A 25481-nucleotide genomic window follows, 5' to 3' on the forward strand; every position below is an offset into this window, starting at 1 on the left:
GTAGTATCTAGTAGTATAAGAAATGACATCAAAAAGAATTCTAAAGGAATCAATTTTGAGAAAATAAATGCCTTTTATGCCTTTTAAATCTGTATGCTAAGAACAGACTTAATTATTTACTCTATAGATATTTTGTTGTCTTTGTTTAATCTATGGTTAGAGCTAGCATGCTAGCCTTGCCATGTTGTTTGTAATTTTGAACGGTTAATAAAAAATAATAATAAAAAAACGTGGTTTTTATTCTGATGTCTTGTGGTAAGTTAACAATTACTCTTCTTGTTTCTTCAACTTATAAAGAATGGCGCCGTGTAATATAAGAAATGAATGTATATTCCACATTCCTGCGCTGCACAAATCTCTGTATTTTACTTCAAAAGGAATAATAATACAAAAATTGGACAGGAGACAACTGAAAGCCCTCAAGGGGTTCCTCTCTGACCATTGTAAGCCGAATGGGCACCTAGCCAGAATGGGTCTCAATGAATCAAACCTTTGCAGATTCTGCTGTGAAACCACTGAAGACCCCAAAGACATCCTACTGGAATGCGAGGCCAATGGCAGAGTCAGGTTGGGGCGTCGTAAAGTATATTTACTTAAAGCAGAGGACGTGCCCTGCCTAAGCTCTCCAAGGATCCCAAGCCTCTTAAAAGTAATGGGTCTTGAAGATATAATTTAAACTTGGGCACAGTAAGGGCACACGTTCCCTAGCCAGTAGCCTCGATTTCCATATCTCATTTTTAGGTATAGGGAGTTGAGGGCAGACGAGCTATTGCAAATGGGGGGAAAAATAGTGTTTTTCAATACCCAAATCAAAATAATTTAAAAAAATAATACAACCGACATTAAAATTTTACACATTTATTTTTTATGATTTTTCAGAAGCATGTTCTTTTATATGATCCCGCAATAGATAGCTTCGAGTATAAGACTTATTACAAATACTGCATGTAAATGGACGTTCCCCGGAATGTACCAACATATGCTTTTTCAAACCATTATTAGTAATAAACGCCATACTACACTCGTTACATTTTTTATTCTTATGACCGTGAGTTTGGCGTATATGTGTTGCCAAATAATGCTTTATATTGTACACCCTTGCACAATAAGGGCATTTGAATGTATAAGTGACATTATGAATGACAGACATATGTTTAACTCTGTCATAATAATTCTTCATAGGTTTATCGCAAATATTGCACTTCAATTTTCTTTTAGAATGCATTTCTATGTGATTCGCTTTTGAAGTTTTCGTTTTAAGAATTTTCCCGCACTCTTTACAAGGATATATGCCAGTTTCATGAGTCAATTTGTGTGCTTTCAACCGTTTTGAATTCATGAATGATTTTCCACAAACGTCACAGACGCAGTTCGCGTAGTGATCGTTTAAATGTGTAGTCAAACTTCTGAACACATGAAATTCTTGATTACATAAATGGCACGTAAAAGGTGGATTGTTTATTTTATAATCCGCAATACATTCGGTGAATATAACAGTATCATGAACCTCACTGAAATGACACTTCATGACATTGACATCGTTCAAAGTCAACTGACACTTCCGGCATTGTAGATTAGTTATTTCTATTTGTAGGGAACGGGGGTAGCGTTTTAGATTTTTCAGCTCAATATCCAAGTCCTTGTGTACAGCCGATGTATGTTCTCTAAGGAGTTTTATCTCTATAAAGTCTTTTTGGCAGAAGAAACATTGGAACCAACTTTTGTGATGTCGGAACGGACACGCTGTGGTCTGTTGCAAAACAGCTGCACTTGTCAAAATTATTTGTTTCCTTTCTGATACTTGTTTTAAAGTTTTGATCTTTCTTTTGGCATCTAAAATAAAATTTATACTTTTTAAATCATATTTTTACAAAATAAATTGGTACGTAGCACACCCTTCGCACAAATTGATAAAGGATGTAATTTGTCCTGTACACATATCTCTTTTACTTCAATTGCATGGAATAGAAGCTACCTAAATAGTAACCGCGGCTACACCAAACTTTACATTACAACCTTACTGCTAATTACTAACTTACAGATTTTAAAATAAGTCAAGATAATTAATCATAGTCTTGTAAGTCACGTCTATAGTAAGGCCAACAAGACAAGATAAATAAACAAAGTGTCAGGGGTTCATTCACATCATTCAAAAACATTATCATCGATATCTTTCAAAGATTGTCTAGAGCTACCAGACTGTGAGATTCCATAATTAAAATCGACATCTACTTACAATAACAGCAAAAATCAACAAGAAAACTAACAGTAACGGATTAATAATAACAAAAACTAAGACAATACGGAAAGGAAAAAATGCGTATCACTTCGAACGCAATCCAAACAGGAATTTACTTGTTTACAAAATGGCGGACCAAATGTTGACAACTCCGGTACTGACTGCTTCCCTTTACCACGAAACACACAACTATCGGCAGCTGTCGCCGACAACTGACGCCATTACTGAGTACAAATGATAAGAACAGAGGTAATAGTCGCAAAGTAGAAACGGTCCGTTTGTTTACATTCTTTATCTCATCCCGCTGGCCTTAGTATAGATAGAGCCTCTTGCTGTTAGTGCACTTGCTGCTAGATCACCGATGAAAACAGGCCAGGTTTATTCCTTTAGTGTGCGTGGCAAGCTACGTCTTACACTCGCGATTTTTTTTTATGGAAAAGGAGGAAAAACGAGAGTACGGGTCATCTGGTGTTAAGTGATCACCGCCCCCCACTTTCTCCTCTCCTTTCCTCCTTTTTTCCGCCTACACATCCAGATGGTGGGGATGATATCCTAATTTGAGGCGTGCCATGCGAGGGTGGAATTCGTCGGCAGGAATCAGGTGAGACAGCTCTTCGGAACACTCCCCGTGATAAATGCGGTAGAAGACTCACAATTAAACGTCTCTACGCAACGCCAAGTGATCCAGCCGTTCATAGAGCACTGGGTCCCCGACAATTCGTGCTGCTCTGCGTTGCACGCGGTCAAATGGATCGAGCTGATACTGGGGTGCGCCAGACCAGAGATGACAGCATTACTCCATATGTGGACCGGACCTGCGCTTTGTACAGCGCTAGAATGTGGGCCGGCTTGAAGTATTGCCGTGCTCTATTTATGACGCCCAGTTTGATTTGTGTTAATATGTGTGCTTTGCTCAAAATAGGGTTGGTAGGGGAGGAGAGAAAATTTTAAATCTTATACTGAATAAGAATATTTGTTAAAATATTTTGTTGAATATTAGTGACCAATGATATATTGTACATTGTACATATTATGTACATTGACACATTACTGAATTTTCTTGAAACTCATCATCAGTAAGAAACATAAAATTGTTATGCCTACTACTCAGTAGAAACGAGTCAATAAGTCTTTTGATGGGCTTATACAACACAATCACAGAAAATTTACAAAACAAATGTTAAAAAACAATCGTGTGGTAAACTACGGGTGGTTACTATAACGTAAATTACTTTGTTAATGATAGGTAGCACAGATTGCGAATGGAGCGACCGCCCTCAGGCTATTAAATGATAAATTGTATTGTACGATGTTACATTGAAACGATATTTTTATGAAGAAAAAAGAAGCCTACTGAGTTTCTTGCGCCCGTTCTTCTCAGGTCTGAGACCTGAATTTCGAATGGGTGTTAGATTTTACTTTCAATAAGTTTTGTAAGATTTTTGATAAAAATATTGGAATATAAATATAATAATATATGTCCCATATTATTGAGAAGCCATTGAAAAGTCAAACGGTATTGTCTTACCTTTAGACTTGAGACACTTTTCTTTTGTATTCGCCAAGACTACTTTTTTGTCTATTAATAACGCTAACGGTGAATCCGAGTCATAATCACTAGGAATCTGTAATCCTGGTGAAGCCCTGAACGGGTCTGGACTGTTGGAGTTCTGAGTGGCATCTATGGAAAAAGTTAAAACAGGTAGTATTTTCTTTGATTAACGCGAGTTACACTATTAAATAAAACATTTTTAAGGCTATGGTCTCCTATTTTATGCCGTACGCGGCGTCTGGCGTCAACGTTCAATTCCGTGGCTTCCAACGTCTGGACGCAACGCACAGCGACGGGGGTCAATACGTATGGTGTGACGCAGGCTCAGTGGGTCAGTAGCTACTCTACTACTATAAGGAGAAAATTACGAAAAAAAACTATCCTTTCCCAACATTGATGCTTATAAATATTGTTTTCATGATTCTTGTCACCTATATCATACACTGCATTATAAGATTTTACTGATTCAATCAACAACTCGTCTTTTCATTTATCAAATCTCATCATTTTGTGTGACGCGAGCGACCTTCACGCTGCATTGGTTCGAAATGACTAGAGACGCGGCGCACGGTGTTCGGGTGCCGCGTACGGCGTCAAAACGCCAGCGACGTGTGAAAGAGACCACAACAGTACATTTATATAGTAAGCATTGTGACGCAGCGTACGGCGTAACGAGACGTCGTAAAAAAGGAGACCATAGCCTTAAAGGATAAAAACGCGTGTAATTTTAACTGTGTTGTTACATTAGATTTTGCGTAAATATTACATTTTTATCGAGATAGTATAATGGTCGTAGTGCGCGCGAACATATTACCGTCATCATGTCATGCAGAGAACCAATCAAGTAAATCGCGTTGGGCGCATGACAAAGTAACTAACAAAGCACATCGTAAAATCGACCTAGATTCAATACCAATAACACTATTTTTTTAATGCATTGAAACTTTACTGTGTTGTGATTTTATTGTGTGACTTTTTGCGCTAATAATCAACGGATTTTGTAGCAATTTTATGAACCCTTGATGAATGATACGAGTCAAATTTATTATTGATTTCTGTAGAATGAATTTACGCAATTCAATCCTAGATAATAAATAAATACTTGAGTTTTGTTTTTTAGAAAATCGTAAAATTAATATTTTTATAATAAGGAACTTCTTTCCTATCCCACGACACCACACGGTTTTTTTATGACAACAAGACGAGCAGGATGTCCTGCTAATTAATACGCCCTGCCCTTTAGGTACAATGCAGTGCCACTTAGGATTTTTGAAAAACCCAAAATTTCTGAGTGGCACAACAATCATTGCGCATGTCACCTTGAGATGATAACTCTCATTTGAACAGTAATTTCACTAGCTAGCGCGCCCTTCAATGCCTACCGTAATACAATAATGCTTCATGGAAGAAAAAGGCGCCATTTAGCTAGCCATAACCTAGCCGGCATCCTGTGCAAAAAAGCCTCCCACTAAATGTCTTAGTCGACTGTTAGCCTGGGGCTTCCCTATTCTTTTTATTCCCTGTTATGCCATCCATTTTCTGTCTGTGCACACAACTTATTATACAAATTGAGCAACAATCTCATTAACTTACTACTTACCATTACATTTAAACCGGAGCAGCTTATACTGTTCTTCGCACTGGGTGACCTGTGTATGGAATTTCTTTACGCTATGAAGAAATGAGGCACATTCGTTACAAACTAAACAGCCTTCGACTTCTATAAGCTGAAAGAAAGACTATGTTTACTACATAGGAAATCCATTATTCTAACATTTTAGATCATTTATATGTCTAGATAGGCTGTAATAGCTGTGAAAACGTTAAAAAAAATTGAGGTTAGCAGTTAGTAATTGAGTATCACTCTTCACCTCTATTATTCTATTAGTAGCTATGTGTCACACACACTAAGGGGATAAGTCTGGCCTATTTTCATAGCTTGTCTACCAGTAAGAGGCTAGACTAAATAATATATATTATTATCTGAGACTAACAGCCATATGATCGTATCACGCTATATATATATAGATGTGATGACATCTCAAGGAAGCATCAGTCAAAACCTCTTTTGCCAGAAACACATATATGAGCAGAATAGGCTATTTAACAAGTTAAAAATTTTAAACATGTATTTTTTTTGAAAAAGCTTCTAAAAATGTGAGATCATTCAAATTAAAATATTTTTATTCAAATAAGGATTTAAAATCACATATTGGAAGTGGAAAACTACCAATTTGAAATAGTATGTCTCAGACCTGAGAAGAATGGGTGCAAGAAACTCAGCAAGTTTTTTTTTAAATATTTTTATAACATATTAAATATACAGTAAAATTTATAATTAAATTGTTTGGGGGTGTTCACTCCGTTTCCAGTCTGTGGTATCATTAAGAAAATCATTTATGTTATAACATGATATGTATGCCTTTATCAAACAAATATTTTTGAACAATTCTTTTGAATTTCTTAGCACAATTATTGTTTTGTACATTTTCTGGGATCATGTTGTAAAACCATATACAAGAAGATCTGGTTGTGGTCCCTAGTTTCATAAAGTATTGATGGGTTTTGTGCAATATTCAAATACCTACCAATTTGCTGACTTTTTTATGGAATAGGAGGACAAACCAGATTTTAGAAGAGTTGAATAGTAAATATAGAATTATCTGCTACTCTTATGTAGGGCAACAGGATGAATTAAAACATCAAATTAAATCAAAGAAAATGTTATAATAAATTTTTTGCAGATATTTAAGGATTTTATACCAGATAAACTTTATAATTTGCACAACACCATTCAATTACTGGGAAGAACAGAAGGCAAAAAAGAAAATTTTAAGGTGTGACTATTATACCTACTTTAACAGAAAAAGAAGCTATTTAAAATTTATTAAATAATATTATAATATTTGAGATACATACAAAGCATTTATTAAAGTTGCAACCTAGATATCAACACACACACTGGTTAAAAAAACATTTTGAAATGCCTGATCTTTTTAATGGCTACCTTCAAAAATAAAAGGCTGACAAGACTCCTGTGATCTTTCTGGTGTTTAGTGTGTGAGGCGGTGATTAGTTACCGTGAGGTGAGGCATACATTTGACCTCCTCTTCCATCCACAAAAATGACATATTTTGATTCATAGCACTTCAAATAGAAAAGTAGATCAAGGTTCTTTAACAGTTCCACTCAATTGGCATTATATTATAAACTAGCTGACCCGGCAAACATTGTTTTGCCATATAAAGTATAATTCACTTGATAGTTTTATAAGTAATAAAATATTGCCTATACATTATTTTCTTCTATTGTCAATAGTTTTTGCAGCGCACGCAAAAATAGGTTTTCGATTTTATACCTTGTGTTACAAAATAGCAATTTTATTACGGATCCCTAATTTTGAAAAAAAAAACATAGCCTATAGCCTTCCTCGATAAATGGACTACCCAACACTGAAATAATCATTCAAATCGGACCAGTAGTACCAGCGATTAGCGCATTCAAACAAACAAACAAACACTGCAGCTTTATAATATTAATAGTATAGATTTTAAAATGAAATTGTAGGTAGGCATATACTATTTTATTGCCCTAATATAGTTTTATTTATTCAACAATTTATAGGAAAGTTCAATAAAAGTATATGTTAGCTAGTTAAAAGTTATTAATCAATTCTATTATTTAGACATCTTCTGGACAACTAACTTATTTCTTTAATAACTAAAGTATAGCTCTGTAGAGTGTAGTGTTCTCTGTTGCTCTGTAGAGTCAAATGAATATAAATATAAAAAGTAAATGATAACTAATATAACCTTGCTCCAGTTTTAAAATTAGTGTGAAAATATAGTTTTAAAAATTGATTACTTACAGATACTTTAAAATACTCGTTCAATATATCATTTAAAACTTCTATTTTCGTATCAAATTTGTATTTATCGGTCAATGAAATAATACCTCTATTTACCATACAACATCTACATATTTGTTGATCTGTATTTTTCATTTCATACATATTTTGCATTTAGTTTATTGATGGTAGGTAATTAATAAAAATTAAAAAGAACTCTGTGAGTAGGTTGTAGTTTTATTTATATATGAGCAGGTAACATAACCATCATCTCAAACCAAAACTGAAAACACAATATTTTTCAATATACTCGATCACAGGTTTAACCAGGGCAAAAAAATCGAATAGTTAGTATTAGTAAACTTAGGGTAGGTATGTTACGATATGCACTGCGACCACTATACAGCTGACGTCAATTTAGTATACTGTGAACTGTGAAGCCGTTCCGTTAAAGTTAGTTATACTGGTTACTATTTATAACGGAACGCAATCCCGTATACTGTCAACGCATTTTTTGACGCAGCATTCAAATGAGTGTAATAAAGTTTTCTAGTTCATTAAAAAAAACAGTTGTTGGAGTACTGTCATATTAAAAATATTTTAATTAATATTAATAGTAAAAAAAAATGTAAGTTTCAGTTCGTATTGAATATTTTTTTATACAGTCTAATAAGGTTAATTTTTGCAATTCTTTCATTTATTTATTTATTAATCCAAACTAATTACAGAACTATAACTTTGGGATTAAACTGTAGGTATTGTTTATAAAACGTTAGGCACTCGAGTGGTTTTGACTGATCACGTGATCAAAGTACTGCGAGTACCTTACCTCGAAAACGCCAGTGCTCACAGTGGAATATGGCGACGATTAATGACGTCATATAATTCCCTAGGGTATTGCGGCAGTATACTGGCAGTCCATAACAGAACGAATATTTCTACAGTGATAGCACTGTGCAGTGCTCGCAGTGCATATCGGAACATACCCTTAGTAAATGTAAAATAGTTTTTTTTTGCGCCCAGACAAAGGGAAAGGGCTACCCTCCGGGACACAGATGCTCATGGATATCAACCAGTAAAAGTGTTCTGTGATACCAACGCAGACTTAGGCTGTGTATGTGGGACTTTCGTAAAACCTAAGTGCCTACCCACTAAACACCGCCTGAGGTTGACTTTGGGCAAATGCCCTCTGAGTCTTCATCGAAGGCGACCTTCTCTTTGGGAAAGAGAGGCGCACCCTAATCCTATTTATCGATTTTCAAAATACTCTTATTTTACATTTTAAACATTTTTTCAAGCGATCGAACCATTTTTTTAAACAGGAAGACCACAGATCTGAAGGCATATTTTCTACGTGCTGATTGAATGCTATCACTGCCTCTTCGGAGTTGATAAAAGTGAAACCTCTCATCAATCTTTAATTTTGGGGAAAATACAGAAATGACAGGGTGCTAGTTCGGGGCTTTGTGCAGGATGGGTGACGAGTTGTACTTTTTAGGAAGCCAACAATGACTTTGTTTTGTTGGCTGTGTGTGTAGAAGCATTGTCATAATGTAGGAGATCGCGGCTTTTTGGTGGTTTTCGCGAACTTTTTTTGAACACTCTGGGTAAAGAAATGGTATACACTCGGCACCACTCGGCATTAACAGTCTTTTGATCTTCGAGTGGAATTGTGCAGATGGGACCCGTAGTTGAGAAAAAAATGCGATCATTTTTTGCCAACGTTTCTCGCCTGCCTAACTTTTGTTTGCCTGTTCTCATTTTCAAACACCCATTCACAGGATTGCTTTTTTTTTGTCGGGTTCAAAACAATAAATCCACCTTTCGTCCCCTGTAACAATGTCATAGACAGCATTAGAATGTCCGTGATCGTACTTCATTAGCATCTGTGAGCACCAATCCACGCGAGCCCGTTTCTGCATGAGGGATCCAACGATAACAAAGTTCTCATTTCTTTAACTTTCAATTCTTCGTGTAAAATTTTCGGGATTTGGCTCAAACCAATCCCCAATAGTCCTCGAATTGTCTCATAGGTAATCAGCGGGTTTTCTTCGATTAGCCGCTTAACAGTGGCCACATTATTTTCGTTGACGGCAGTTGAAGGCCGCCTTTCATGAAATTCGTCATGTAAGGAAACCCGACTTCTCTCAAATTCAGCAATCCATCGCCTAACGGTGCTCAAGCAAGGTGCTTCTCTCCCAAAAGCATTTTGAAGACGAGCGCCACAGTCTACCTAAATAAAATAGATTAACATACAGTTGACAGACGACTAAGGAGAAAAGTGTGCTTACATTGTCTTTAAGCACACTTTTGCCGTTCCGTTTAAGACTTCGAATATGTCCATATCTATAGAACGTCATTGGGTTACCCCTACGTAGTCTGTGATCTCGTTAGAGTAAAGTGTTCTGTGTCTGTGATTCGTGGTAGTATGTCTTATGTAGTCTGTACTGACTAGGTACTGACAAAGAGTATAATAATATATAGGTAATAATAATATAAGAGTATAATAATAAGGGTACTGAGTACCTACTCTGGTTCTTCAATACTTACAATTTAATACAAGCTTCTTAGGCACCACAGAGTACCTTATATTAAAACTGAAACGGCACTATATTATTGTTTTCAAAAAGGTCAACCTTTTTCATAAATAAGTGAAGTGAATTGTTTACTGTGTAAATCTTGTGCCTATATATATCTAGAATTAAAAAATTGTGAAATCAAAATATCATATACATAGTCTTAAATTTGAAATTACACAAGTAAAAATTACTTATCATTCTGTGCATAATGGGAGATATTGCAGGTGAATGTAGATTTTGCAATAAAATTGGCTACCACAGAGATTTATCGAAGGAATATTTGTCGAACGGAACACGAGAAATTTACTCAACAATAATTCAAGATTGTTATAATATTACTGTAAGTTATATCTCTTTTCATTCATTAACGCAGTGTCGTGTAGTGTATTGTACGCCAACCAGACGAATAAAATTAATTAGTCGTTCAATTAGCGGGTGAATAACATTAAAATAATCGTCTGCTAAAATTTTACGTCTCCCTTCTGTGATTTTTTTTTTATGGAATAGGAGGACAAGCGAGCGTACGGGTCACCTGGCTTTAAGTGATCACCGCCGCCCACAATCTCTTGCAACACCAGAGGAATTACAGTAGCGTTGCCGGCCTTTAAGGAAGGTGTAAGTACGCGCGTTTTACCATTACCCATTTCATTTTCATAACAATGCACGCCGGAGTCCTTTAGCCTGAAAGTGGTTAATAACATTATTTTGATTCCTTTTTTATGTATTAAAAAACTAATCATAATATATTTGACTGATTTTTTTAATTACCTACTCATATGTTTGTATAGACTACCTGTATAGCCGAGTAGTTAGCGATCCTACCTACTAATCTAGAGGTCCCGGGTTCGAATCCGGGTAGGTGCAAGGATTTATATGATGAATATGTATGATAGTTTCCGAGTCATGGATGTTTAAATGTATTTATGTATGTTTATATGAATTTATGTAACTATCTTTAAGTAAGTATATTGTATTAAATATATCATTGTCTTGTAACCCATAACTCAGGCTATAGATGCTTAATTTGGGGCAAGGTAATTTGTGTAAAAAGTGTGTCAATATTATTATTATTATATTAGTTCACCATCACATTAGCTTGCCTAAGCTGAGTCAGTACTTTACAATTTACTAGATGAATGAAGTCCTATAATCTGAAGAAATATTTCATTCTCATTCTGTGTCAGAAATTAATTCTTAATAGTACTCAATATGTGAACTACACAAGCTACTTTGAATGAATTTTAATAAGAGGTTGGGGCATCATAATGTAGGCTACATATTGTCACACTAGATTTGATCCTGATGACCACTATGAATATAATTTTTGTTGCTTTATAGCATTTCAATTGGTGAAATTGCAGGCAGCAGCTTTTAGAATTATTAGTAAAATATCCGGACGACGAATGTAATACTTGAACAATAAAAGAAAAACTAATAGCACATCTGGATATAAAACGGGGTCTTCTGCTTTACAGAACACCCAATGTCCCATCTGAGCTATTATAGTCTTGTATATAGTGGAAAAATTTACTTTTGTATTCTAACATTATTGTAGTTGTTTCTCATTAAAACACAGATAAAACTACATCTTTCTAAATTGAGACCTAGCTAGATCGATTTATCGCCTCAGACATCCCCAGTGTACTATATTTTATTAAAATCATTGGAGCAGTTTTCAAGATTCAGATTATATATATATATAAAAGATTTGCTCATTTAAAGATATAAGATAAGTTTACTACAATTCAATGGTGATCTCAATTAGACTTATTTTTTTTATTAAATAAGAAGACAAAGTCGGCAATATGTAAGCATGGTAAGCAATATGGATTCATATGAACACCTTTATCTATTTCAATGGTCTGTGGAAGTCTTATGTTTATTTTGTGTTAGACTATCTAATGAAAAATAATGGAGAGGAATGTTGAGACACACAGAAATCTGTGAATCATTTGTTTCTAAGTTATATAAAATTAATGTATTATTGATGACGAATGCAATTGTAGAACCACTCATTTTTGGGTTTTTCAAAAATACTGATTGGCACTGCATTGTAATGGGCAGGGTGCATCAATTACCATCAGCTGAACATCCTGCTTGTCTCGTCCTTTATTGTCATATAAAGACGATTACTTGTCAATTTATCTCTTCTGTAAAAAATATATAATTAAATTTCTGAATTCCAGTTAACCCCGTCATGTTCCAGTACTGATTCTCTGATCTGTCTGGGTTGTGCATGTACACTTAAAGAAGCTAAAACCTTTCATGATTTGGTCCTGCAAGCAGAGGAGAGGATTAAAAGTACTGAGCTAGCATCAGACTCAACATATTTTAATGGTAATAATAATAATAATTTAAATAAAATAATCTACCTGATAAGATATTCCTGTTCCCAACACTACAAAGAACAATTTCTGAAAAAATGAAGAAATTCTGAAGGTTGAAGTAGCTAGAATCTGTAACCAAAATAAAGTATATATTATTCCAGTAGTCCTTTCCGGGTATCCCAAACCATCTGTTACATAGTCTCCGACTACTAGAATTAAAGGAAACTCTTTACACCACCTTACAAAAAAGGCGCCATTTCAAATACATGCAATATTGTAAGAAATTTCTTGCAAATTGACGAACACAACACTCCACACATCACATTAATTTAACATAGCACATGACCAGTAAATGCAGACAAACCAACGAAAGTCTGAGAAACGATATCAAATAATAATAAAGCCCTTTACTCAACAATAGCTAATAAAATTTCTTTATATCTAAGTAATATAAAAGCTTGTTTGTGTTCTGCTGCTTGCCAATAGGCATAAGCCCCCCTCTAATTTTTTCCACTAATTTCTATCTTTGGCAACCTAGCTTCAGGTCACTCTTGCGAATTAGGCCATGTTGTTATCCCGTCCTTTGGGGTATATGCAAAGTTTCAGTTGAACAAGATAGGGATATAGTCAGGGTTGCCACCCGTACTTTAATAAATACCTGTGTACCAACACAGGTACCAACGAGCACAAATACTGTTTTGACGTGTACTGTGTACACAGAGTAATGAATAATATCTTGGACCACAGAATAAAAAAACTAGGCTTGTAACGCCTGAGACTATATACAGATTACATGTCTATGTTAGTCATTAGGTACGGTTTATATTGACAACAAGATGATCTTTTACGGTATATGATTTAAACATCGCCATTATAATCTATAACCACGTGAGGAAAATGGATACAATAGTCAATAGCGATTGCTTATGCGTGTGATTAATATTAATGATTATTACCAATTATTATATGATGTGGTCATTACCTGACCAATGAGTAAACAGTACTCCGCGCCCGAGCACCTGAATTGTTTTCTTTCTATTTGCTTTACTTGCTGTCTATTTTGTTATATCGACCATGGTATAATAATATACTCTTCCCGTGACAGTTGGGTTACGTGATTGGCCTAAGAATACGTCATCAGTTGCGATGACTGTTCGAGTTTCAAGTGCCCCCCGGCGCAAACGAAGCACGCTACCGCGGGATCCGTCAGTTCAGAGGTTACAAGGGAGGTTTTCGAGTGAAAAAATGTTTTATTCTATTCAATTCTTTCTAGTGGCACTGTGAAAAAATGTTAAAGATGTGAGCGACACGACAATATCGATGAAATGGCGAGCTGTCAGAATGACACTTGTCAATGCGATGTCTTGCCACTGTGTGTGATTGAATTACCCGAGAAAAATTTGTATTTTACCTTAATAATGCTATTATGAACTAACAATTCAATAAATGAATTTATTTAAATCTAAATAGATGAATAATCACACGAGTTACTAATAATTAGTTAAGCTAGTTAGTAATTTATTATATTTTCATTAACTCAATGAAAAGGTAACTTAATTTACTAAAAAGGACAATCAACGGTAACACTTATCGACGTTGTCTTAGGCCATCGTGGAAAGATAATACCATGTGGAGTATAATATTATACCATGGTATCAGTGTAAGCAGAGGTTTGCCCGAAAATACGGGACTACCAGATCAGTTGTATTTGACAGAATTGGAATTCAAAGAGCCGGCTGCCGAAGCTGCTGTCACTGTCAAACAGGAGCCGCAGGAACAGCCATGCGGCGACGAAGAAAGCTCCAGTATTTTCCCTTCTATGCCCAAAAACGCGAAGGGTTTTAATAAGTTAATGAACTGTATCCCATTTAATACGGTTTATTCGGAGTCAGGCGTCAGGCGATGCTATAAATGTCGCAAAAGTGGACACTTGGCAAAGGAGTGTGTTGAACGCCAAAACTCTGCCCCTGTCTTCAGCAATACCCCTGGTGCCGCGGGCTGCACGCAAAATAGAACTAAGGTGAGTCAAATAATTATATGTATGGTAATGGGCCATCCATATAAATTACGTCACGCAAGGTTTATGGACGTTTAACCGACCGACGTTGGTTAAATTTGTGAAACTCCTCCCTGTAGCTGTGACGCCCCCTTAAAAAAATGAATATACTTAGCTATTTAAAATTACTATAGATCGGACATCCAGTGACGACTTAAACGCACATAAGCTGTATAAATAAAGATCGAGTCAGTAATAATAATAATATAATTCTTTAAATTTTGTTTATTAAGGACGCATTCTCAAAACAGAGAGGTATCGAATCGCACCACTACACTGACACCGCTCAAACACATACACATACTTAAAGTTAATTGCGGGAACAAAATGAATTTGATACTTTAGCAAGTTTAAGTTTTATTCACAGATAACTTTCATGTTTTTTTTAATACATATGTATTATTGGTTATTGGTTGATGTATTCGTTTAGTAGTTAAATATTAGAACTTTAGATGGCAATTCTGTCGCATAACGTCGTGTGCAGTAAAAAAAGTGACCGCCGCGCAAAATTATGATTTCAACAATATGGATATCGTATTCGAGGTTTCCGAGGGCGCAGATAATGAATTTGGGATTATTTTTGAAGTGAAACTTCTTTGCCCGCATGAGGGTAAAATGTTTACGGATGAAACGGAATAAAGTGTCACGAAAATGAAGGTCGTTTTTATCTAAGAAGAGGGGAGGGGCATTGAGTGATAGAGTGAGAAAGGGCGATCGTAGCATGAAGCAGATGGTGCCGCTATGAAGTATAACATCTTCCCTACTAGCTTTGTATGTTGCAGGTTTAAAGCACGGATGCGAAAAAGTAGAACATCGTCCCTACTAGCGTTGTATCGTGCAGGTTTAGCGTACGGCCGCGAATAAGTAAAACACCTTTGCTCCTAGCTTTGTACGTGGGTAACACTGAAAATGTTTAGAACTGGCCAGTTAGAAACATTACTTATGAAAACTTTTTTGAATTTAAATTTTAAGAACTCTTTGGGTACCTAATGTATATTGCATTCATTTGTCATTTGTTGTCGTGAATTGGCGGCAAATCTACAAAAGTTACACGTGGAAATGAACCTAACGCGAGAAAATTTTCGGTTAATGATTTATTATGACTTTCGTTGTGGGCTTACTCAAGAACAAAGCTATGATAGGCTGCGATTAGCATTTCTTAATGAAGCCCCATCTCGTTCCACTATTTACAATTGGTTTAACGAGTTTAAGCGTGGACGTAGTAATCTCAATGATCCGCGTGAGGGACGTCCTTTAACAGGTCCAGACATCGTCACAGGTGATGAAACCCCAAAACCAAAGACAATCAGCTCACTGGGTGTTTCCTTTCGAGGATCGGCCAACTGAGGTAAAGAAAGGAAGAAATCAAGGAAAAAAGATGATTGCCTCATTCTTTGTGTCGGAAAGGTCATTTCGCGACAGTTGTGCTAGAAGATGGAAGGACAGTTACTGCAGACTGGTATGTCAATCGCGTATGTTTGCCTGTTGTCTTGGAAAAAATTCGACAGCAGCGCCCTCGAAGCAGGATCCTCCTTCACCACGACAATGCTTTAGCGCACTCCGCAAGACGGATTGTTGAATATTTGACTATGGCAGGTGTCGTAGAGGGACTACGGTGGCGTTACCACGCGTCGTGTGTAAGTGCCAGCGTGGTCTCCGTAAGCTATCAAACTAGACACCACACTTACAACAAAGTGCTGACACCACATTGAGACAGTATCTAAATGGACCTCGAAGAGATAGCACTACTGCTGTGTGTAAGTATGAAAAGAAAGTTTAAGAGAAAAATAAATAGTGTTGGTAAGTGGTAATTTAGCCTTAGAATTTCCTTTTTAAAATCTCTGACGGATATCTGATGAGGAATTATCGTAAATTGATGGTCTAATTTGAATTTCGATAATAAACCTTTCTGTATAGAAATTCTCCATCGTATGCAATTAACAAACGCAATAGAAAAAAACACGGCAGTGCACACGTGTTGCATGCAATGCGGTAGGAGCGTTACTAGCAGACGGACTGGCGACCGAGTGAATGAGACACCATACAGCTCTATAGTAATTAGTGGTGGCGCGACCAGTTACATTCTGTGCACGCGTTCGTGCTGGTCTTGCAACCAAACTGACACCAGTTGAGTTACTCGTTCCTATAGTGCTATATATATTATGTTGGTAGCGGTGACTGATTGCGCCACCGTGGTGTCTGGGTGAAATATAGCCCTAAAGGTCGTTTTCAAAGGCATGGCGTAGTCAAAGCAAAACAAGTGTACATGCACCGAGTTGTTACGCAGTGGTCGAGGGCAGATTTGACTTAGTAAGATTAAAGAATAATTACTAACTGAGGTCGCTCACCATCTGATGCGGATTGTTCACGTCGTTTTCTTGGTAGCAATGGCCTGGTAGCATGTGTTAAGAATGTTCAGTGGCCTTGTGGTAATTTGCGAGGCTGGATTCACTGAGACCTGCGAATGGCTAAAGTAACGACGTCAATAGAGATAATCTTAAATAATGTGGCTATAAATATAGTCAATGGTTGACAGAATCTAAAATTTCAGTAGATTGTCGAAAATGGCGGCAATCGGTGTTACAGTTTTAAAATGGCGGGATGTGATTCTAAATAGTCACTGCCGTAAAGTTAGCAAAAAGTAATATTTTCGCTTTAATTTTTTTTTGTGATAATTTAGGAACTCTACTCATGTTGTTGCACGATGTTCCTTTTTGTTGAATCCGACTAAATGGGAACAGTTTCATAATATTAAATATACAGCTGTAGGTATATCGTTTAAGAGATCTTTATACAGACCGAGAAAACAGACTGTAGTGTCTTGACATCTAGTCTGAATTAAATTTGTGTTAATAATTGTTGTCACTGTCATCACACGATCCGTCGTAATAAGGCGGAAGGGTTCTGTACCATGGTATACATTATTATGTTGTAAGATTTTTTTTAAAATATGCATTGTGGCAATTTTGAATCTTGTCATACCGAATTTTTACGTCGTCGATGTTTTGTTGTGAATATCGTTATTTATGGCACCACTAGACTTTGTATGGCTATATTGTTCTATATGATCTAGGGCTCTATACCTCTGCGCTGTTTCAACTGCAATCTAATAGGACATCACATACGGACCTGTCCATTACTGATTGGCGGACCTAATCAATTCAACAACAAAAATACAACCACCTGATCTTCCGACATCGGTCTTCTAACAACTGGAAACACGGGTGAGTCACGTTATGTATTTGAAAATATGAGAGCATATGCAAATGGCTACTCAAAATATGCAATATGGATTCAACTATACTAAGGCCAACGAGATGAGATAAAGAATGTAAACAAACGGACGGTTACTGAGTTACATTGCGATAGCGAGCGATTATTATCTCTGTCCCTATCAGTCGTTTACATTAATGGCGCCAGTTAGTCAACGACGGCTGTCGTTGCGTGTTTTGTGGAACAGGAAAGCAGCTGTACCGCAGTTGACAACATTTGGTCCGCCATTTTGTGAACATGATCAATTCCTGTTTGGATTGCGTTCGAAGTGATATGTATTTTTTCGTTTCCGTATTAACTTATAATATTCAAAGATATCGATAAAAATGTTTTGAAACCCTGAAATTTTGTTTATATTCTTTATCTGGTCTCGTTGGCCATACTATTGGTTGTTGTTTGCATTACTATGTGTGATGCATTTATTTGATTTGTTTATCTATGTGATAGATTTTATTACATTTACATTGCTTTTACATTGCTTAGGCTCACAGAAACATACAATAACAGAATATGGCATTGATTTACAGTGATGTGATGAATTTGTTCTAAGGACTATGGTGATCGTTGTTAGTATGGACTTTAATGTATCACTTTTGCACACGGTGGCATTGTATAAAAAAGGGTCATAGTGTTCAGTACCTATGTTGATACTGTGCCTTTGTTTTCATCAAAAGTGTTCACGCCATAATTACCCTATTTCCTTCTATATGTCTATGTCTATTCCCTTCTTACCTATGCCTTTTTCCGTACGACCGTCTCTGTCGCTCTAGGGAGGGCTGGCCGAGGGGCATTATTTGGATCCCAAAGTTGTGGGAAGCTTCTGTAACCTTCAATAAACTCATATGTAATACTGTTTTCTTAGTCCGCCATCTTGATGTTGAACGCTATGTGGCGCGCGCTTCGCTTTCAACCGTCATCGCGCATGCGTTAAGGGCATGCCTGACGTGCGTTGTTGACTGCGCTATGACGCATACCCTTGATGAACAAAAAAGCCACAGTGTGTTATTTTAACGTTTATGTCACCGATTTATAAGAATTTGATATCTGTATGACGTACGGAACTATAGTGTTAATACAGATCCTATTATTGATGTGGTTTATTTAATATCTGTGTGTGTATTTAATATTAAGTAATTCGCGCGGAAGCTTTATATTAAAACAGATAATGGTACATTAATGACTTATAAGTCTTGATATCAGTAAGGCATATTCAAATTCAAATTTAAATATTTTTATTCAAAATAGGATGTGACATCACTTATTGAAAGTCAAAAACTACCACCCATTCCAAAATGAATGCCTCAGACCTGAGAAGAATGGGCGCAACAAACTCAGCGGGCTTTTTTTTTCATCGAATAAATATGTTTACAAAGTAATATTGTACAATTAAACTTATTATTTAATAGCCTGAGGGCGGTCACTCCATTCCCAATCTGTGGTATCATTAAGAAAGTCATTTATGTTATAGTAACCTTTACCACACAAACGTTTTTTAACAATTCTTTTGAATAACGTTATACTTTTGTTTTGAACGCTTTCTGGGATCTTGTTGTAAAAGCATATACATCGCCCCACAAAAGACTTACTAACTCGACTTAGCCGAGTAGTAGGCATCATAAGTTTATGTCTGTTCCTGGTGTTAACATTATGGTTATGACAGTTTCTGGCAAATTCACTTATGTGCCTATGAACATACATTACATTATCAAGAATATATTGAGAAGCAACAGTCAAGATGTTAATTTCTTTAAATTTTGCTGTCAATGATTCTTTAGGACCTAGGTTATAAATACTGAAGCAGGTCATAGCGCTTATGACCGTTTGATGTTGTGCATTTTATATAATTGGTGGAAACGAGATATTATGGAAAATAACGAACTGAGGTCTAAAAAAGAACTGACTTAATCTCATGTCTATTTAAAGTTTTTAAAGGGAAGGTGCTTCATGCTGATGAACTGAAGAGATTATATTATATGGAAGTCCCAGATAGGTACGTGTGGCGCCGACTTTGACGATGACGCCAATAGCCTTTCAGGAGGATCTGTTTTGTTGCACACAGGGTAAATTCACGAGAGTACCACTGTTAAAGTGTGTAATCGAAAATCGAATTCTTCAATTAATGTCGCCCCACGTCGTTTAGGACGCGTTATCGATGTTTATTGTACAAATGTGATATGATTGGTACACCCATATTATTTTATTGCTAATCCTTATTTTGTGGGATGTTTGGGATTTGCACTTTATTATATGCTATAATATTTATTAATTTATATCCTGTAACGACACTGTGACATGTGTATTTTGGTGAAATATATGTATATACTTTATTTATCATTGCAGAAAGCTGAATCAAATACACTTATAACATGAATTATAGAGTAATAAATTACTATTTCTTTTATATCAATGTAACGTGCTCTAGTGGAGGTACCTACAGGAATATTTGAGTAACAAGAATTTCGTAAATGATATTTCTATTTCTAACTGTTGTTTTCTGAACTGAGTGCGACATAGAACTCTTTAAAATTTTATTAAATAGGATGGAGAAGTATGTTTAATATCAGGTATAAAGATCAGGCGTTGTTGACATTACATATACTGTTGGGAAACTAAATTCTGAAATAGACTTGAAACATACGTAAGAAGGAGGAGACAAATGGTCCAAAGAAATCACTGAGTAGTATCCTCGCAACAGAAAAAGATGAGAGATTTGAAGTTTGTGACAACGACAAAGGAAAGACAACGAAAAACTTAGGAATGCCTTTGCAAAAGCAAGTTAACGTTATATTGGTTGCTAGGGTAAAGTAATAAATGCTTATTTTGTTTTATTAAGTAAATCTAAGATACTAAAAAAGCAAGTAAAGAATAAATTACTACAAAAAAAAAATGTATAAAGCACAAAATAAAATACAAATATTACACAAGAGTCCCAAAAAATGTATTCAGTGTGCAAAAATTAATTGTAATAAAAAATATATTTCTAATCACAAAAATGTGGCAAAAGCATCATGGAACATAATAAAAAGTGAATCAGGTACTATAACAACAGGTCAGATTGATGCTATTAAATTTGATGATAAAATTATAAGGAACCCTGATGATATAGCCTCTACTTTCAATTATCACTTTACTAACCTTACGAAAGGTAAAAATAACCAAGAGGTAAGTTGAAATAATTTTACTAACAGACACGATTGTGCTGTCCAACGTTTATTATTTCTTGCGCCATGCACAGAAAATAAAATTAAGTCTACAAATAAATTATTGAACCATTCTAATGCTGTTGGATATGATGAAATTTCTACAAAAGTTTTAAAAGAATGCGTTGATGACATTAGCCCAATGATTTTACACTTAGTCAACTTATCTTTTGAACAAGGTTCTTTTCCCGAGTTATTAAAAAAGTCGGTAGTCAAACCACTATTTAAAAAAGGCAACAAAACAAATATAGATAATTATAATTATAGACCAATCACGCTGATACCAATACTTTCAAAAATAATTGAGAAATGTATGTACACAAGAATAAATAAATACTGGCCCATGAATAATGTAATTAAAAATGATCAAAATGGATTTCAGAAAAATAAATCCACGACATTGGCTGGATTTAATCTAATTTACGAAATTATAACAAATATTGAATTTAATAATGACGTGATTGTACTATTTTTTGATATGTCAAAAGCCTTTGACTTTATTTCTCATAATATTTTATTAGACAAACTTGAGAAATCTGGAATAAGAGGACTAGCACTACAATGGATGTCGTCCTATCTCAGAAACCGATTGCAGTGTGTTGAAATTACTAAAGCAAATAAGAAAAATTAAATTGCTTAATATAAATCACCCTCCGAGAATACAAATAGTGGCGTACCACAAGGAAGTGTACTTGGACCTTTGCTATTTCTCTTATATATTAATGACCTCACAAATGTGACATAATGTCACATGTAACATCGTTGCATAATGTTTGCTGATGACATTACAATTATTGTTAATTCTAAAAATAATTCTGACATTGTTAAATTTGAATATGACGTAAACAAAACAATTGATTTAGTAATAAATTGGATGACATGTAACAACCTAAGTATTAATTTAGCAAAAACTAACTTTATTAGATTTAAAACAAAAAACAAATCTGATCTGGATTTAAGAATTAATTTTAGAGGACAATCAATTAAAGAAGTACAAAGCAGCACATTCTTGGGTATAACCATTGATACCTTCTTAACTTGGACTCACCATATAGACAAGATTTGCAATAAACTCATAAAACTCCGTTACGTTCTTTCAAGATTACACCAAACTGCATCTGTGGAGGTAGCTCTTTTAGCATGTCATGGTTACGTAGCCTCTAGATCTATATAGTGTCTTAGATATGGTTTATTATTTTGGGGCTCATCAACTCATTTTCAAAAAGCTTTCGTAGCACAAAAACAATGTGTTCGGGCTATATTAGGTATCCCCCCGTACGAATCTTGTAAACCACAATTTTGTAAGCTGGAATATATTAACACTAATTGGCATGTATATATTGGAAGCATGTTCGTTAAAAAACATAAAAATTTGTTTAAAACTGTTAGACAGGTCATTCACGCTGCACCAGAAATGGTCATACACTGGTTTTGGATAGACCACAACGTACTTCATTGCTTCAACGTAACGCATACTGAATGTGTGTTAAATATTTAATAAAACACGAATGTGTACAAAATTTACCCGAATCTAAATTTAGATTAACTCTTAAGAAATTTCTATTGACATCAGTATATTACAATCTAAGTGAATTCTTGAATAAAAACAGAAGTTTGCATGAATTTAGTAGAAATAATCTTTAGCAATAACTATAAGTACTTGCCGGACTACCATCAGGTTCAGCAACTGTTGTGGGATTAATATAACGAAATATACTTAAAAATAATGAAGTTAAACATGGCAATATACACGATTTGACAACTGCGTCATGTCCTTTGTAGGTATGTGCCAATCTCTTCATAATTACCTTGAGAAACTAAAATCTTTTCCAATCGCTGCTTCTGATGTCGATCCTTCCTGCATATGCACATTGGTCCATATATTTTATTTGGCAGACATTTACTTAAACAGGTGTTTTTACATAGTCACCAATATTTCACCAACTTTAATATCTCTTCGACAGGTAACCTGAAGTGTTGATAATTCGTAAGGCCATGTGTCATGTAGTGAACACTGTCAGCGCCCGTGGGAGCAGAACCGGATGTAAGGTGTCATGAAGACATCTAACATATTTTGTTACACTTTATTTAAAATTAATATAGTATGATTGATTATAGAAATTAAATTTGTAACCAAAATTTATGAACGATGCGGGACTCGAACTCGCGTGTGAGACGCGAAGTAATTAAAATAATAAATTGTTTAGATTTGAAACAGCGACATGATCTCAAGTCAATTTCCTAATATGTTATTAGGGTTGAGCAAGTTATCAACTGTTAAGTAGATCCTGTAGATGGAGCCGTAACCTGAGAGTTGAACATAACATACATTAGCCCAGTTGGTAATAGCACTCGGACAGAACGCGAGAGGCGCAGAGTCGAGTTACGCATCTTTCATAAATTTTGGTTACAAATTTAATTTGTGTAATTAATACCAGAAGTGAGCGATATCACTTTGACATAACAAATTGTTCAGTATGATCTTTTCCAGTATGGCTATGTTTTGCATTTACCGTCTTATGTATAAAGACGGCATCTAATTAAACCGATTTTTTGTTTTGTTTTGTCCCTTTCTGGCAAGGAATTGTAAATAAATAAAAGCACGGACGTCTTTGATAAGTTGTTTTATTTTAAAAACATTGAACTAACTTAAAAATTATACAATAATGCTTGGAGCATTTTTTTCACCAAGCCTGTGTGAAGCAAAGATCAAAATTGTACCGGTGTCCAATGTCAGCACAATATGGTTAAAAATGTATTTGATGCCGAACGGTTTTTGTATTGGAGTCCATCCCGCTCTATTTACATTCAAATATTGCTAAGTGAGAGTGGGATAGTACAATAAAACCGTTGGATTTAACGCGCCAAAGTGAGCTAGTCTAACCTTCCGAATTTCGGACGGCCCACCATTGCGGTACTTCAGTGACATTCCGAAGTCCGGACGATTCACCATCAAGGGGATAAAGGCTTAAACTCTGTCATTAAAGGTTACATATACTTTGGGTTTTTATATATTTTAAGAGTATTTTAATTGAGTGGCTATTATATTCTTGCATGATTATTAATTATTGGATTTACATATTTTTCGCGGTAATTGCACAGTGATTTTATACTAACAGAATTCATATGAAGTGTTTCTATATGCCCACGACTGTATAAAAATTGATTTGTTGTTGTGATGTATAGAAGTGGAAACGCATAGGTTAATGGATGAAGTACAAAATCATAACGGGGATTTAATTATTTTTGTAATAAATACAGCTCAATTTAAGTATGAGATCGATAAAGCGCCGCAAAAAATATAGAAAACAAATACACTATTGAAAAAGTATTAGATAGTATAGCCGAACTTCCAATATTTCATTCCATTTTTTCTAAGATGACGCCATCTTGTTTTGATAAAATTACACTAGTGAATACAAACGCATTTAAGTCCACTCAAATCTGCGAGTAGGCTCTGAGTAATAATCCGAATGTACTCTTTGGATACTGTAATTTCCCACTTAAGGGTTTTAAACAGTACTTGAGTATTTTTCACACCTTAAATATTGCTTCTATAGTATCACCAACTATCTACACAACACCCCATAGATAAACGTCTCAAGCTGTAGACAGTCGAAAGAAGCGAACCTGCCCAAACTGACAGGTCGATTTATCAGCTAAAACAGACATGATATGCGAATCATGGTGACCAGGTAGGTTGACGGGTCATACATCACTAAACAATCACCTTGTCAAAATCGCCGAAACTGACAACCCTAAGTGCAGAGGATGTCGGGCTGAAGACGAAACGGTCACTCGCGTAATCCTACGTAAACTCAAGTAGTATTGGATAATAAATAACATCTAAATCAGTTTGACTAAAGGACTTAAGACTAGTAATTCGTGATTGCTTTAAGTTATAGGTGAACTAAAGGATCCCCTTTATGTTTACGAGTAAATAAAATATGTAGATTTAGATGCATATAGGTCCAGTTTATATAAGGAACAATAGTTTGAAAATCTATTTCTCGTCTTCAAATGCTAGTAGGACGGGGAATGTCAATGTTATCTGCGTACAAAATAACTTTAAGAGTGGCAAAAGCAAAAGGCAAGTTAACAAAATTAATGAAGAGCAAGCAGAGCACCTTGGGATACTGCATAGGGAATATTCACTACATAATGGAAGATGTCCTATTTAACGGCTGAAGCTACTGTCTGACATCTAGTTCATACAGCGTGCCGCTACAGTCAAAACAAAGAAAACTACCTGTATAATATAATTTGTAATATGTAAGATCTGTATGTATATAGTATGATCTTTAAAATCTTTTGTTAAAGGTCCTAGTAGCCGAGCCACAAAAAAAAAATAAAAATCCTTGACAAATTTTTGACAGTCCACACTGTTGCTGACGGCTTGTGTTGTTTG

The 25481-nt window shown here is 35.4% G+C and overlaps 1 protein-coding gene and 1 long non-coding RNA gene across 3 annotated transcripts; one reads left to right on the forward strand and one right to left on the reverse strand.

Annotated features, from left to right (window-relative positions):
* Positions 1-842: 842 nt before the first annotated feature.
* On the reverse strand, positions 843-8140 carry LOC126973598 (zinc finger protein 714-like). 2 transcript variants are annotated; one of them, XM_050820933.1, is made up of 4 exons: positions 7660-8137; positions 5392-5518; positions 3768-3920; positions 843-1833 (listed from the first exon to the last, which is right to left on the reverse strand). In XM_050820933.1, the coding sequence occupies exons 1-4, from the start codon at positions 7810-7812 to the stop codon at positions 866-868; spliced, it is 1401 nt and encodes a 466-aa protein (XP_050676890.1). In that variant the 5' UTR covers positions 7813-8137; the 3' UTR covers positions 843-865. The 2 variants fall into 2 exon arrangements, with proteins under 2 accessions (XP_050676890.1, XP_050676891.1); XM_050820934.1 differs by lacking the exon at positions 3768-3920 and having other exon boundaries at positions 7660-8140.
* A 2092-nt stretch (positions 8141-10232) lies between these two features.
* On the forward strand, positions 10233-23692 carry LOC126973647 (uncharacterized). Its single transcript, XR_007731387.1, has 5 exons — positions 10233-10557; positions 12404-12554; positions 14260-14564; positions 17674-17824; positions 23038-23692. It is a non-coding gene; the product is annotated as an uncharacterized LOC126973647 (long non-coding RNA).
* Positions 23693-25481: the final 1789 nt, after the last annotated feature.

This window comes from Leptidea sinapis, chromosome 29 (genome assembly GCF_905404315.1).
Source record: "Leptidea sinapis chromosome 29, ilLepSina1.1, whole genome shotgun sequence".
NCBI lineage: Eukaryota > Metazoa > Arthropoda > Insecta > Lepidoptera > Pieridae > Leptidea > Leptidea sinapis.

What these genes read in the sequence shown, in the direction of transcription:
- LOC126973598 (XM_050820933.1), bottom strand. Translation starts at nt 7,812, where the DNA reads ATGCAAAATATGTATGAAATGAAAAATACAGATCAACAAATATGTAGA. An exon ending in GCTCCGGTTTAAATGTAATG is followed by an intron (nt 3,921 to 5,391) that starts GTAAGTAGTAAG and finishes CTTTTTCCATAG; the next exon opens with ATGCCACTCAGAACTCCAAC. An exon ending in AAAGTGTCTCAAGTCTAAAG is followed by an intron (nt 1,834 to 3,767) that starts GTAAGACAATAC and finishes ATTTTATTTTAG; the next exon opens with ATGCCAAAAGAAAGATCAAA.